This window comes from Zeus faber (assembly GCF_960531495.2).
Source record: "Zeus faber genome assembly, chromosome: 22".
Lineage (NCBI taxonomy): Eukaryota > Metazoa > Chordata > Actinopteri > Zeiformes > Zeidae > Zeus > Zeus faber.
The window spans coordinates 16,723,880-16,736,345 of record NC_137209.1 but is presented as its reverse complement, the minus strand read 5'-3'; the positions used below and the strand labels follow the sequence as shown (position 1 = coordinate 16,736,345).

The 12,466-nt window shown below is 46.2% G+C and overlaps 1 protein-coding gene across 1 annotated transcript in view; it reads left to right on the top strand.

Annotated features, from left to right (window-relative positions):
* The window catches only part of exoc6b (exocyst complex component 6B), a gene marked incomplete at its 5' end in the record, with an annotated part of 84,796 nt that overhangs the window by 46,471 nt on the left and 25,859 nt on the right, over nt 1-12,466 (top strand). Inside the window, 3 exon segments of the mRNA XM_080023334.1 lie at nt 455-589; nt 1,311-1,499; nt 10,269-10,410. Of these exon segments, the coding sequence (XP_079879460.1) occupies nt 455-589; nt 1,311-1,499; nt 10,269-10,410 (466 nt within the window).

The window sequence follows — 12,466 nt, the reverse complement described above, 5'->3', positions numbered from 1 at the left end:
ACACACACAATCATTAGCAGCATTAAACAGTCTCTTACTTTTTTTTTAAATTTGTTTTGTGATTGTTTTGTTATGTTGGCTGGTGTGTGTGTGTGTGTGTGTGTGTGTGTGTGTGTGTGTGTGTGTGTGTGTGTGTGTGTGTGTGTGTGTGTGTGTGTGTGTGTGTGTGTGTGTGTGACAGTATACTTGAATGAGGAAGTCTTTGTAAGTGAGGACATTTTGACTGGTCCTGACTTTGTCTGTTGGTATTACTTTCCTTGTGATGACAAGCAGAAGTTTTTAACCTTTGGAATGAGGACGTCGTAGTAAGTGAGGACATTTTGACTGGTCCTGACTTGGTTTTACTTTCCAACATGTAATTCAACTATTGGACCAAAGCTCAGTTCCTCCAGGAAATTGGGATTTTGTCACAGTCGCAAATTAAACCATTTTCCTCAAAATTGTGTGTGTGCAGCTGGTGCAGGTGATCATCAACACCACCCACCTGGAGCAGTCGTGTCACTTCCTGGAGGAGTTCATCTCCAACATCACCAACGTGCCCCCCGACACGGCCAACGCCACCAAGCTGTACGGGACCAGCACCTTCAAGGTGTACACACACACACACACACACACACACACACACACACACACACACACACACACACACAGACAATCATTAGCAGCATTAAACAGTTTCTTACATTTCTTTTTGTGATGTTTTTGTTATTAATATGTTTTAATTTATATGTTTTTAGAACTTTTTTCATGAATGTGTCCAAAAAATAAAAATGAAATTCAATCGCGCAAAAATGGAATGAATTTGGATTCATTATAGAGACCGTTTCTGGAGGGTGCTCGTTTATTTCACCTTCTGTGGTTATCTCTTGAGCGTCACTTTGGCAATATGTTCTGGGGGTACGTCACTTCCTGTGTGGGAGGAAGTGAGTGAATTATTCTTACCCAAGATTCCATTCAGATATGCAATATGTTTTTGTTGTTTCTTTTGTTTTCCCTGATGGTGTTCCTTTTTTCGTGAAACTAGCAAAGCTGCTTTAGCAAATTGCCTGCCCGAGCCTGCCACCAACAATGGAAACAGCATGTATAGGAGCATATGCAGATTGCAAATACATTGAATGGCTGATTCTTATAAAGTGCCGGATACAAAAGCGTCAAATATGGGATTTGTTTTAACCAAAATAATCTCACGGATTACCGCTTTAATGCACTTAAACGTTAATATCTATAATAGCTGTAATTAGGTGAAGGCTTGTACTTGTAGTGGCTTTTGCAGTATTTGGTGATTAACGGTACTCTTCGGGGACCCCCAGGACGCCCGGCACGCGGCAGAGGCAGAGATCTACACCAACCTCAACGCCAAGATCGACCAGTTCCTGCAGCTCGCCGACTACGACTGGACCGCGCCCGCTCCGGGGGGCGGAGCCGGCACGCCCAGCGACTACCTGACCGACCTCATCGCCTTCCTCAACAGCACCTTCAGCGTGTTCACCAACCTGCCTGTCAGTGCACGCACGCACACACACACACACACACACACACACACACACACACACACACACACACACACACACACACACACACACACACAGACATGCACACACTCGCAGGTTCAAACCCGTGACGATGTGTTTTCGCTCCCGTCCAAGCGTGTGACGGGAGCTCGTTAAGCTGGTTAAAGGGTCAGCCGCTCGGGATTATCCAGCGGATCAGGATATTGACACTGGACCTCCAGAGGAACACACACACACACACACACACACACAGCAGTACAGAAATGCACTGACTTGTGGCACTTAGATGATGCAGGAATTTTGGCGACACTAAAAAACGGATTTTCCTTTTTTATCTACGATGTTTGAATTTCTTAAATAGGATTTTTCCGGATATTATGGTAATTAGTAAAGAAATTACAAAATGGTTAGTTATTGGCCCAAAGCTCTTTTTTTTTCAAATAAATATCTCGTAGAACCGTGGGGCATTCGCGGCCACGTTCTTGGACTTTGGATTGTTGACTACTAATTATGAGTAAAAATTAGGGTAAGGCAAAGAAATACCTTTTTTATGTTTTTTAACCTGTGCTGTCAGCATGCTGGGTATACAACAGAGTATTTGTGTCATTTCATCCAGGACAGAGTTAGTCTGCAAGTGGAGTTCAACTTCTCAACCTGCAATGCAGCTCCTCATTCATTCTTTAATCATCAACAACTGCTGCAATAACTCTGTCCTGTGGACGACCTGTGGGATGATAAGATCACAGCTTTTTGCTCCACACAACCACCACCAACCCCACTCATTAAACAACATGTACATGGAAAAACAAACATAGAACCAAACAACATGTACATGGAAAAACATACATAGAACCAAACAACATGTACATGGAAAAACAAACATAGAAACAAACAACAACATGTACATGGAAAAACAAACATAGAAATAAACAACAACATGTACATGGAAAAACAAACATAGAAATAAACAACAACATGTACATGGAAAAACAAACATAGAAACAAACAACAACATGCACATGGAAAAACAAACATAGAAACAAACAACAACATGCACATGGAAAAACAAACATAGAAACAAACAACATGTACATGGAAAAACAGCAACATAGAAACAAACAACACAGTCACGTGGCCTCTTCCTGTCATAGTTATGGTGATAAATGATGGAAAGGAGAAGGTTGGAACCAGGAGGGTGGTGTGTGTGTGTGTGTGTGTGTGTGTGTGTGTGTGTGTGTGAAAACAAAACTAACTTTCTAAGATGTATTTGTAATGTAAAAATGTAATTTGCAGTTCGCCACGGCCACCTGAAAAGGCCTTTTTTACCCGCAAATTTTAAACTACTACATCTTCCGTTTTTTTCCCTTCTCTGTCTGCACAAAAAAAGAAAACCTCCTTCATGAGCCCCATGAGATTGTAAATCCATAAAAAAAACAAAAACAAGTGACAGTTGCACTTTACTTCGACGACTTGACTCATTTTATTTTTGTAGCTGGATGATGACAAAAAGCCTCGAACGTTTTCATCTTTTTAAGACTTATTACATATACATATAAATTACTTATTACTTAATATCAAACATTGATAGAACACACACTTTCACGTTTTCCTGACAAAGTGGGGACCGTCGTCTCATACCTACAAAATGGGGAAAACATAAAAGACATGGGTTGTTGTTTTACGTAAATTGTTCTATGGGAATAGAATTGTTCATCATATATATTTAAATACAATTAAAAAATGTTGATCTTTTATTATTACCAAGCGGGGACTCAAACCCCCGAATCACATCTATCTGACCAAGAAGGGAACAGACACACACACGCACGCACGCACGCAGTTTTTAATGGGTTGGTTTTAAGATGATCAGGGTCCTTTAGGCACGACTTTACGACACACCGAGCACACACACACACACACACACACACACACGCACACGCACACGGTTATTAAATCCAAAGGTGATCAGGCTCCACGTACACGCTGATGGAGCTAAGTGTTTTTTATCCGCAGTAAGAAGCTTTTCCCCTCGGCCCCCCAGCCCTGGACATGACCCGACACACACACACACACACACACACACACACACACACACACACACACACTGTTAAGTAGATCAGATGTTAATAGCTGGTTTGACCCTTAGAACTGCAGGTCACCGTCCAGTGTAACGGAGCTGAATATAGTAGAATACCACTTGGATAGAATATCACAGGACGATAAATGCAAACACGAGATAATTATTCCCTTTTTTTTTAACCTTTGTTTTCCCGTTCAGGGTTCTGGGCGGCCGCGGCGTTTTGCATCTAACTGTAGCCGTATGGTGGTGCACACTCCTACAGTACAATAAAGGATAATCCACAAGAAGCGCTGCGACCGGCTGGCTCGAAGCGAACCTTCTTATTTCGTGGCTGTTTACCAATTCAATGAATACACAGATGCATCGGTTTTTAATTAGTTCATCGCTGGTATGCCTAGTTGAGGAGCTTCCAGAACGAGAACTGACAATGTCGGGTTAATTGGAGGAACGATTTCGGCAAGTCGTTTTATTCCCTCGACCGGTCGCCGCAAAACACATTTCAAGTCCTCATTTCAAACCCGCGCTCGTTTCACCGCTTTCTCCCACCCGTTGAATTTACCGGCTTCTGTGTCTCGCCGTAGGGGTCGCCCGTTGAGCACGCCACCTTACCGGTGAGTACAGGCCTGGCTTGGAGTGTTAACCGAGTGTTGTGAACCCAGTTGACCCCTAAAAACATCCCGACCCCCCCCCCCCCACACACACACACACACCCTCCCTCCCACCCACCCACCCACACACACACCCTCCCCAGGACCGACCCCGCTGACCCTTGGGCTTTGACCGCCGGAGAACCGAAACACCCGCCCTGCATGCGGCACAGGGGTTTCAGGCATGGGAGCGTTTGATCCTTGCGCTCGTTTTTTTGTTTTTTTTTGTTGTTTTTTGGATCTGTTGGTCCCCACCGGGGGCGGGGCTTAGAACCAGCCACCTGCTGAATGCCAGGTGGATGCCTTGTGGCCTCCACGCCCCCAAGTGATTGACCATCGCTCTTTGGTTCTTTCGGTGTCATTTGTGCCGATAGTGCAGCGCACACTCTGGCGTGAACGCCAGGCTTTCGAGGACTTCACCTCCAGCGCGGGTTTTCCCGTCCAGATCTCAGGAAGATATCTTCCCGCACGCATACCTGGCTCCCGCGGGATGAGCTCGAATAAGAAGACGTGCGATCCCCTGCCCGCCGCGGGGCTGCTGAGTCCCACAGCGTGTGCACCGCCGGGATGGAAAGCAAGTCTTTTAACGTGTGATGCTGTCGTTGGGTATATTAACCGCCGTTAACCGTTTGCTGCATTTAACATCTTGCTTCGGTTTTGACTCTGGAATTGCATATTTAACTCTATCAGATGTGGTCAAATGGTTTCCTCTGCCGAAAGGTCACACGGACCACATTCCGCACGGATCTGAACGCATTCTTGGAATCCTCGGTCGGCACTAAAAGTGCCCAAATGGAAATACAAGATGCCGGGGTTCGTTTCGTTCCTTTGGTCTACAGTATATTTGGAGTGGACCTTTCACCCTCATTCGTGGCTCCCACCGCGAGTCATTTCCATCTGACACTGTCCGCGTTAACTTGAGTTATGGAGTGCAACCGAAACCTCCGAAAGAAGTGTAACCAGTTAGAAAAGGGGTGAGCCGAGAAGTCCCTGGCCGCATGTTGCCTGCCGCCGATTGGATGTTGGATGTGATGTGACTCAGCGGTGCGGGTGCGCGCTCGCCCCCCACCACCACCACCACCAGTCCTCGTCAGAGTTTCCCCCAGCGTCCAGTGAGTCCTCGGCCATCTCCTCCCGGCGCGTTGGAGCGGCCCCGGTCGGTTCTCCGCCGCAAACCCGCCCTCCTTGACACTTGGCTGCCCCGACTCGCCAATCCCATTTGACTGACTGCTCCCAAACGCAGATCTCATGGTTTGTTTGGTTGTATTTTGTTTTACACCGTGTCTAATCCCCTCCTGATGGAGTCATGGAGTTATGCTAGTAGCCGCTCCTAGTGAGGCCAAGGTCGAGCGCAGCCGTCCAATAACAGATCGGCCGTAATATCTTAAGTGATCTCCTAAAAATGTACCTGGAGCCGGGGATATAAACACTTTTTATTCCACTCCGGAACACTCACGTTGGGTTGATTTGTCACTTGGCAGCCGAGCCCGCTTGGCCGGTCGCGCAGGAACTCGCGGTCGGCCGTTCCGATTTCACGGCCGTCCAGGTACAGTATAGGGTTTTTGGGCTTCGGTGGCTGTGTGTAATTTGTCTGCGGGCGCCGGCCAGCACACGTCCGACCACGAAACGACTGGATTGAGCTCGGCAGGGGCAGGAAACCCGACCCGGCCGCGAGAAGTGGAAGCTTCGCTCGTACGCGACGTGGTAAAACGAGCCTGCCGCGTGTAAATAACTTGTCATGGCTAATAGCGTGGCTATCCGCGGCTAAGTGGGTTGGACCGCCGGACCAGGAATGTGTCTATATCCATGTGTTTTAATCTAACACACACATAAACACACACACACACACACTTGCACGCAGCCTAAAAATAGGGACTTTCTGCTCTTGAGACCAGATTTGTCCATGCATGCGCATGCACACACACACACACACACACACACACACACACACACACACACTGCGGATTTGGAATATAATGGATTCCGTGCGGTGATGAACTCCCTCCATTTCACCTTATCCATGCATGTGGGTGAGAGAGACTCCACCGGTAGCAGACTGGTCACGCTGGGCAGCTCCTCGTGTGTTTTTAGGTCACCGTCCTAAAATAAAGCCAGAGGTAGAGATGGATGGATGGACGGAGAGAGTTGCCGGGTTAGCGACGGGCTTCACTTTCACTCTCATCCATCTCCCTCCCGCTCTCATTTCCTCCTTCAACACAGCCTGGACTATTCATCCTTCTCTCTCTCTCTGTCGCTGGTTCTCTCTCTCTCTCGACCCTGTTTGTTCAGCCGCCGTTAGCTGAGTGCTTTTTAACGAGCTCCTTGATGAACGTCTCTAGCTAATTGGAAGGTGGGAGAGCGAGAGGGAGGGAGATGGAGAGAGAGAGAGCGAAAGGGGGATGGAGAGAGAGAGGGAGAGAGCGAGAGGGTGAGGGTGAAGATCCAAATGGACGGAGCTCTGAGAAGGAGGGAGGAAAAAGAATGATGAATTGACCAGTGTAGGAGTGGATGGATGGATGGATGATGAATGATTCGCTCCCCTCTCTCCCCCCTTTTTACTCCTTCCTCCCTCCCTTGCTTCCTTATCTCCTCTCCTTTCGCCCCCCCCGTTCCTTCCTTCTCCCGTCCTTCACCTCCCTTCTTCTTTCCTTCCCTATCCCCTACCTCTCTGCTCTGCCTCTGGCTCATCGTTCCCAGTGGTGTGTTAAATGAAGAGGCTGCTTCTGGTGTGTGTGTGTATGTGTGTGTGCGTGTGTGTGTGCGTGCGCACGTGCGCTATAGGCTCTCCCTTGGTTGATGGGCCGGTCTTTCTCTGATGTTTCATGTCTTATATAATAAGACAAAAGCCTTTTTTGTGTCTTATGTAGCTTTTTTTGTTCATACAGTGTCTTGGGTTTTAATGACTCATTCAGAGCTCACATTGAAGAGACTGTTCTTTAACTATAATACTGTACTGTCACAAGACCAGACCACATTCCATCTTCACTCAACCTTGTGTGCAGATAAGAATAGCCCCCAGGGGGCTTGACAGAGCATTGTGGTTTGTTTATAGCACAGTAAGATTACATCTGGGACTGGAGTTGTATCGACTGTTGAATCCTTGTATCAGGGGAAACACCGAGGGATATGATTGGGGGGGGGGACAGTCTTGTGAATGACACCTGACCAATGGCACACAACCTCTCATCGGTATATAGGCCTCTTCGGAATAAGCAAAGATAGAATGACAGCGTCACTGTTTTGAAGTGCATCTGCATCCGTCTCTTTATTCTGCAGAACAAATATCTTCAATACGCTCAGTTTGCTTCCTGTTGCGAAACAGGTCCACCTCGCCGACCACGCGGTGCCGCCCCATTTTTGCATTTTCTATTTTTATCCGTCCCCAGAGAATGACGCCATCCGCGATCAATTAACTAGTGGACCCGTTCTATGGTGTTACGCTAAAAGACGCGGACAGGCCGCTCTGGTGCGCTCCAAAGCAGGAAGTGATGCTGCGTTCACGGGAACTATGAAAACTGTCCGATGTGATGATGAGTAATGTATGTCTGTGTATCACCATTCACCATGTTGTTGTCTCACTCACTTCATAGATTGAGGTTTGACACTGATGTACTGCATTTGTGTTTACATTGGTCTTATATTGAGTATTATGCTCAATTGAAGTGTGTGTGTGTGTGTGTGTGTGTGTGTGTGTGTGTGTGTGTGTGTGTGTGTGTGTGTGTGTGTGTGTGTGTGTGTGTGTGTGTGTGTGTGTGTGTGTGTGTGTGTGTGTGTGTGTGTGTGTGTGATTAATGAGGATAATTATATCAGCAGGAAGACGTTGTGTGTTTATTAAATCACTTTAGCACATTATTTTTTATTTTTTTACTTTACTGTTTTCAGTCTCGTCGGCTTTTTCTTTTTTCTTTCTGTTTTTGTTCTTTTTATCTCATTTGTTCAAAACACAGCACTCCTTTTTACTCTCCTTTCCGTTTCCCCTCTTCCTCTCCTTATCTGATTGTGTCACTCTTGGAATTTAGATGTTGAGGTCAAGAAAACACACACACACACACACACACACACACACACACACACACACACACACACACACACACACACACACACACACACACACACACACACAGGAATTAAGCAAAGCAACTCAGTAAGAGAAACTCTTGTTAAAGAGATCAATTATATTCTAAAATGGCCTGGCAGATCTGTTGGTATCCCTTTGAAGAGATTATTAATAATTGGATCATAATGATATTTCAAACTAACTGCTCTCTTTAATTGTTATCACACATGTCTTCAATCTTATAATCAGTCATTCAGCCTATTTAAATGGAGAAAAGTAGTCACTCTGCTGTTTGGTATCATTGTGTGCACCACACCGAACATGGACCAGAGAAAGCAAAGGAGAGAGTTGGATGAGGAGATCAGAAAGAAAATGATTGACAAGCATGTTAAAGGTCAAGGCTATAAGACCATCTCCAAGCAGCTTGATGTTCCTGTGACTAAAGTGGCAAATATTATTAAGAGGTTTAATGTCCATGGCACTGTAGCCAACCTCCCTGGACGCGGCCGCAAGAGGAGAATCGACCCCAGATTGAAAAGAAGGATACTGCCAATGGTAGAAAAAGGGCCAAGGACAACTTCCAAAGAGGTACAAGCTGAACTCCAAGGTCAAGGTACATCAGTGTCTGATCGCACCATCTGTCGCTTTTTGAGTGACAGTGGACTCCATGGAAGAAGGGCCAGGAGGACTCCACTTTTGAAAGAAAAACATAAAAAAAAGCCACACTGAAATTTTCTTAAATGCATATTGACAAGCCACAATGCTTCTGGGAGAATGTCCTTTGGATAATTGAGTCAAAACTGGAGCTTTTTGGCAAGTCACATCAGCTCTATGTTCACAGACGAAAAAATGAAGCTTTCAAAGAAAAGAACACCATACCTACTGTCAAACATGGAGGCGGCTCGGTTATGTTTTGGGGCTGCTTTGCTGCATCTGGCACGTGGTGCCTGAAATCTGTGCAGGGCACAATGAAATCTCAAGACCATCAAGGCATTCTGGAGCGAAACGTACTGCCCATTTCAGAAAGCTCTGTCTCAGCTGCAGGTCATGGGTCCTCCAACAGGATAATGACCCAAAACGCACGGCTAAAAGCACCCAAGAATGGATAAGAACAAAACATTGGACTATTCTGAAGTGGCCTACAATGAGCCCTGATCTGAATCCTATCGAACATCTATGGAAAGAAATAAAACATGCAGTCTGGAGAAGGCACCCTTTAAACCTGAGACAGCTGGAGCAGTTTGCGCAGGAAGAGTGGGCACAACTACCTGTTGACTGATGCAGAAGTCTCATTGAGAGCTACAGAAATCGCTTGCAGTGATTGCCTCTAAAGGTTGTGCAACAAAATATTAGGTTATGGGTGTGTTTTCATTTTCATCTTAGCCAATTTCCCTTGTTTTATTATTTGTAAAATATTCTGTTGAATCAGAAATCAAAAGCAAAGCCTGATTTCTATTAAATATAGAATAAATAATGATGGATGCCAATTACTTTTATGAGTTTCAAATTATTCCTGAGAAAATTGTGGGTTCTTCTTGTTTCGTCGAAGGGTACCAACAAATTTGTCCAGGCCATTTTCGTAATATAATTGAGCTCTTTAGCAATTATTGATCTCTTTTCACAGTTTCTTTGCTTTACTCTATGACATAGCAAAGGCATGCAGGTATACATGAGAAAAATGCTTTTAATTTCATCACTTTTCGGGAGGAATGAAGCATTGTTTCAATGAGCTGTAAGGGTACCAACAAATTTCTCTGTGGGTGTTTATATGTTTATATTTATGTGTATATTACATATGTTCATAGTTTCTCTCTGAATTTGATTGAAAAGGCTTAATTAACATGGAAACATACGTTTACGTTGCTGGTAGAGTAAACAACAATCAACAATCACGGATCATTTTAACCTTAGAGAAAAAGCTAAATCCCTCTCTCCCGCTCTCTCCCTCAATCTCCCCCCTCCCTCCCCCGCAGGGTAAGGTGGCTCAGACGGCCTGCATGTCGGCGTGTAAACACATCTCCAGCTCACTGCTGCAGCTGCTGCTCGACCCCGAGCTGCGACACGTCTCCATGGGAGCGTTGCAGCACGTCAACACAGACCTGCACCAGTGTGAGAGTGAGTGGGGAGGCGGGGTGTGTGTGTGTGTGTGTGTGTGTGTGTGTGTGTGTGTGTGTGTGTGTGTGTGTGTGTGTGTGTGTGTGTGTGTGTGTGTGTGTGTGTGTGTGTGTGTGTGTGTGTGTCAAACGTATTCACTTTGTTCGTTGTAAACAGTGTAGACCTGGAGTCCAGGAACCATGCGGTGCAGAATGCCGTGTTGTCCACAGGGGGCGCTAGGGAATGGACAATCTCTCGCCCCCCCCCCCCCCCCCCCCCCCCGCTCCTGAAGCAGTAACTCTGTAACCTCATACCCCCTGAATCACACGGCACGCATGTCATGTCATGTCACATCACATCACACGCCCGTACCAAAACACACAGACATAACACACGAACACATACATGCACATGCATTCACACGCCGCAATGCAAATGCATGCATACACACTCATTCCGTTGCGCGCGCACACACACACGCACACACACACACACACACACACCGTGACCCGCGTTGTGACTCTAAGAACCTTGATCATGTAAATCCTTCCCAACAACTCTTCACGCTCTTTCATTCATTCTGTCTCTCTTTCATTCATTCTTTCTTTCTTTCATTCATTCTTTCTGTCTTTCTCTCTTTCATTCATTCACCCCCCCCCCCCCCCCATCACTCCCCGCTCTATCGCTCCCACAAACGTGGGAGATGCAGGGGAGGAGTGAGAAACGATGAGTGTTCTGGATCTTTCCCTCGACTTCCCAGCGCGTTGTTTAACCGCTTGATCATATTTCATCATATTACATCGCATATCATCATGTTGCTGTGTCTTTGATGTTCCCTGCACTGAGCTCTGTTGAGGGCGAAAGAGCCAAAAGTTTATTATTCGGTTAATTGTTATATATACATATGTCTATAATTTTATTGTGTTTTTATATATATATACTGTATACACGCACGCACGCGCACGCGCACACACACACACACACACACACACCGATCAGCCACAACATTAAAACCAGTGACAGGTGAAGTGAATAACATTGATCATCTGGTTCCAATGGCACCTGTCAAGGGGTGGGATATATTATTATTATATATATATATACTGTTATATATTATTATTATATATATACTGTTATATATTATTATTATATATAATAAGCATATACTGTGCTTGATGCTCGACGGCTGGGTCAGAGCGTCTCCAAAACCACAGGTCTTGTTGGGTGTTCCCAGTATGCAGTGGTTACTAGCTACTTAAAGTGCTCCAAGGAAGGACGACCTGTGAACCGGCGACAGGATCATGGGGCCCAAGGCTCATTGGTGCACGTGGGGAGCCAAGTCCAGCCCGTCTGGTTCGATCCCATAGATGAATTACTGTAGCACAAATGGGTCCACGTGTGTCCATGCTGACCCCTGTCCACCACCCAAAGCACCTAAAATGGACACATGACCGTCCTGGACCATGGAGCAACGAAAGAAGGTGGTGGTCTGAGGAATCACGTTTTCTTCTTCATGTGGATGGACGTGTGTGTGCGTGGTTTGGCTGGGGAAGGGATGGCACCAGGATGCATTATGGGAAGAAGGAAAGACGGTGGAGGCAGTGTGATGCTCTGGACACTGTTCTGCTGGGAAACCTTGGGTCCTGGCATTTATGTGGATGTGATACAATTTTTACGCCGAAATTGGCGGGTATACCCGGGTTTTTTAAATGTGGGTGAACCCGCTAACAATTGGCGATTGCCGCCTTTCCCACTGCCAGCGGAGGAGTATGCCTTGGAGTGGCTCGGAGCCCGGTAAAGGGGCGAAGATTAGTGCGTCTACCCGGGTGTCATGTTTGCATCACTGCCGAGCCGGTAAATACCCGTGACTGTTACAGGGTCATTTGTCCCGGGGCTGAAACCTGGGTGTAACCTTTCCCACAAATGACAAATGCCAGATGTTCCCGTGTTTTCGGTGCAGTGGGAAAGGGGTGTTGCTTTGACACGTACCACCTAGCTAAACATTGTTGCAGACCAGGTTCCACCCCTTCATGACAATGGTATTCCCTGATGGCAGCGGCTTCTTTCAGCAACATAA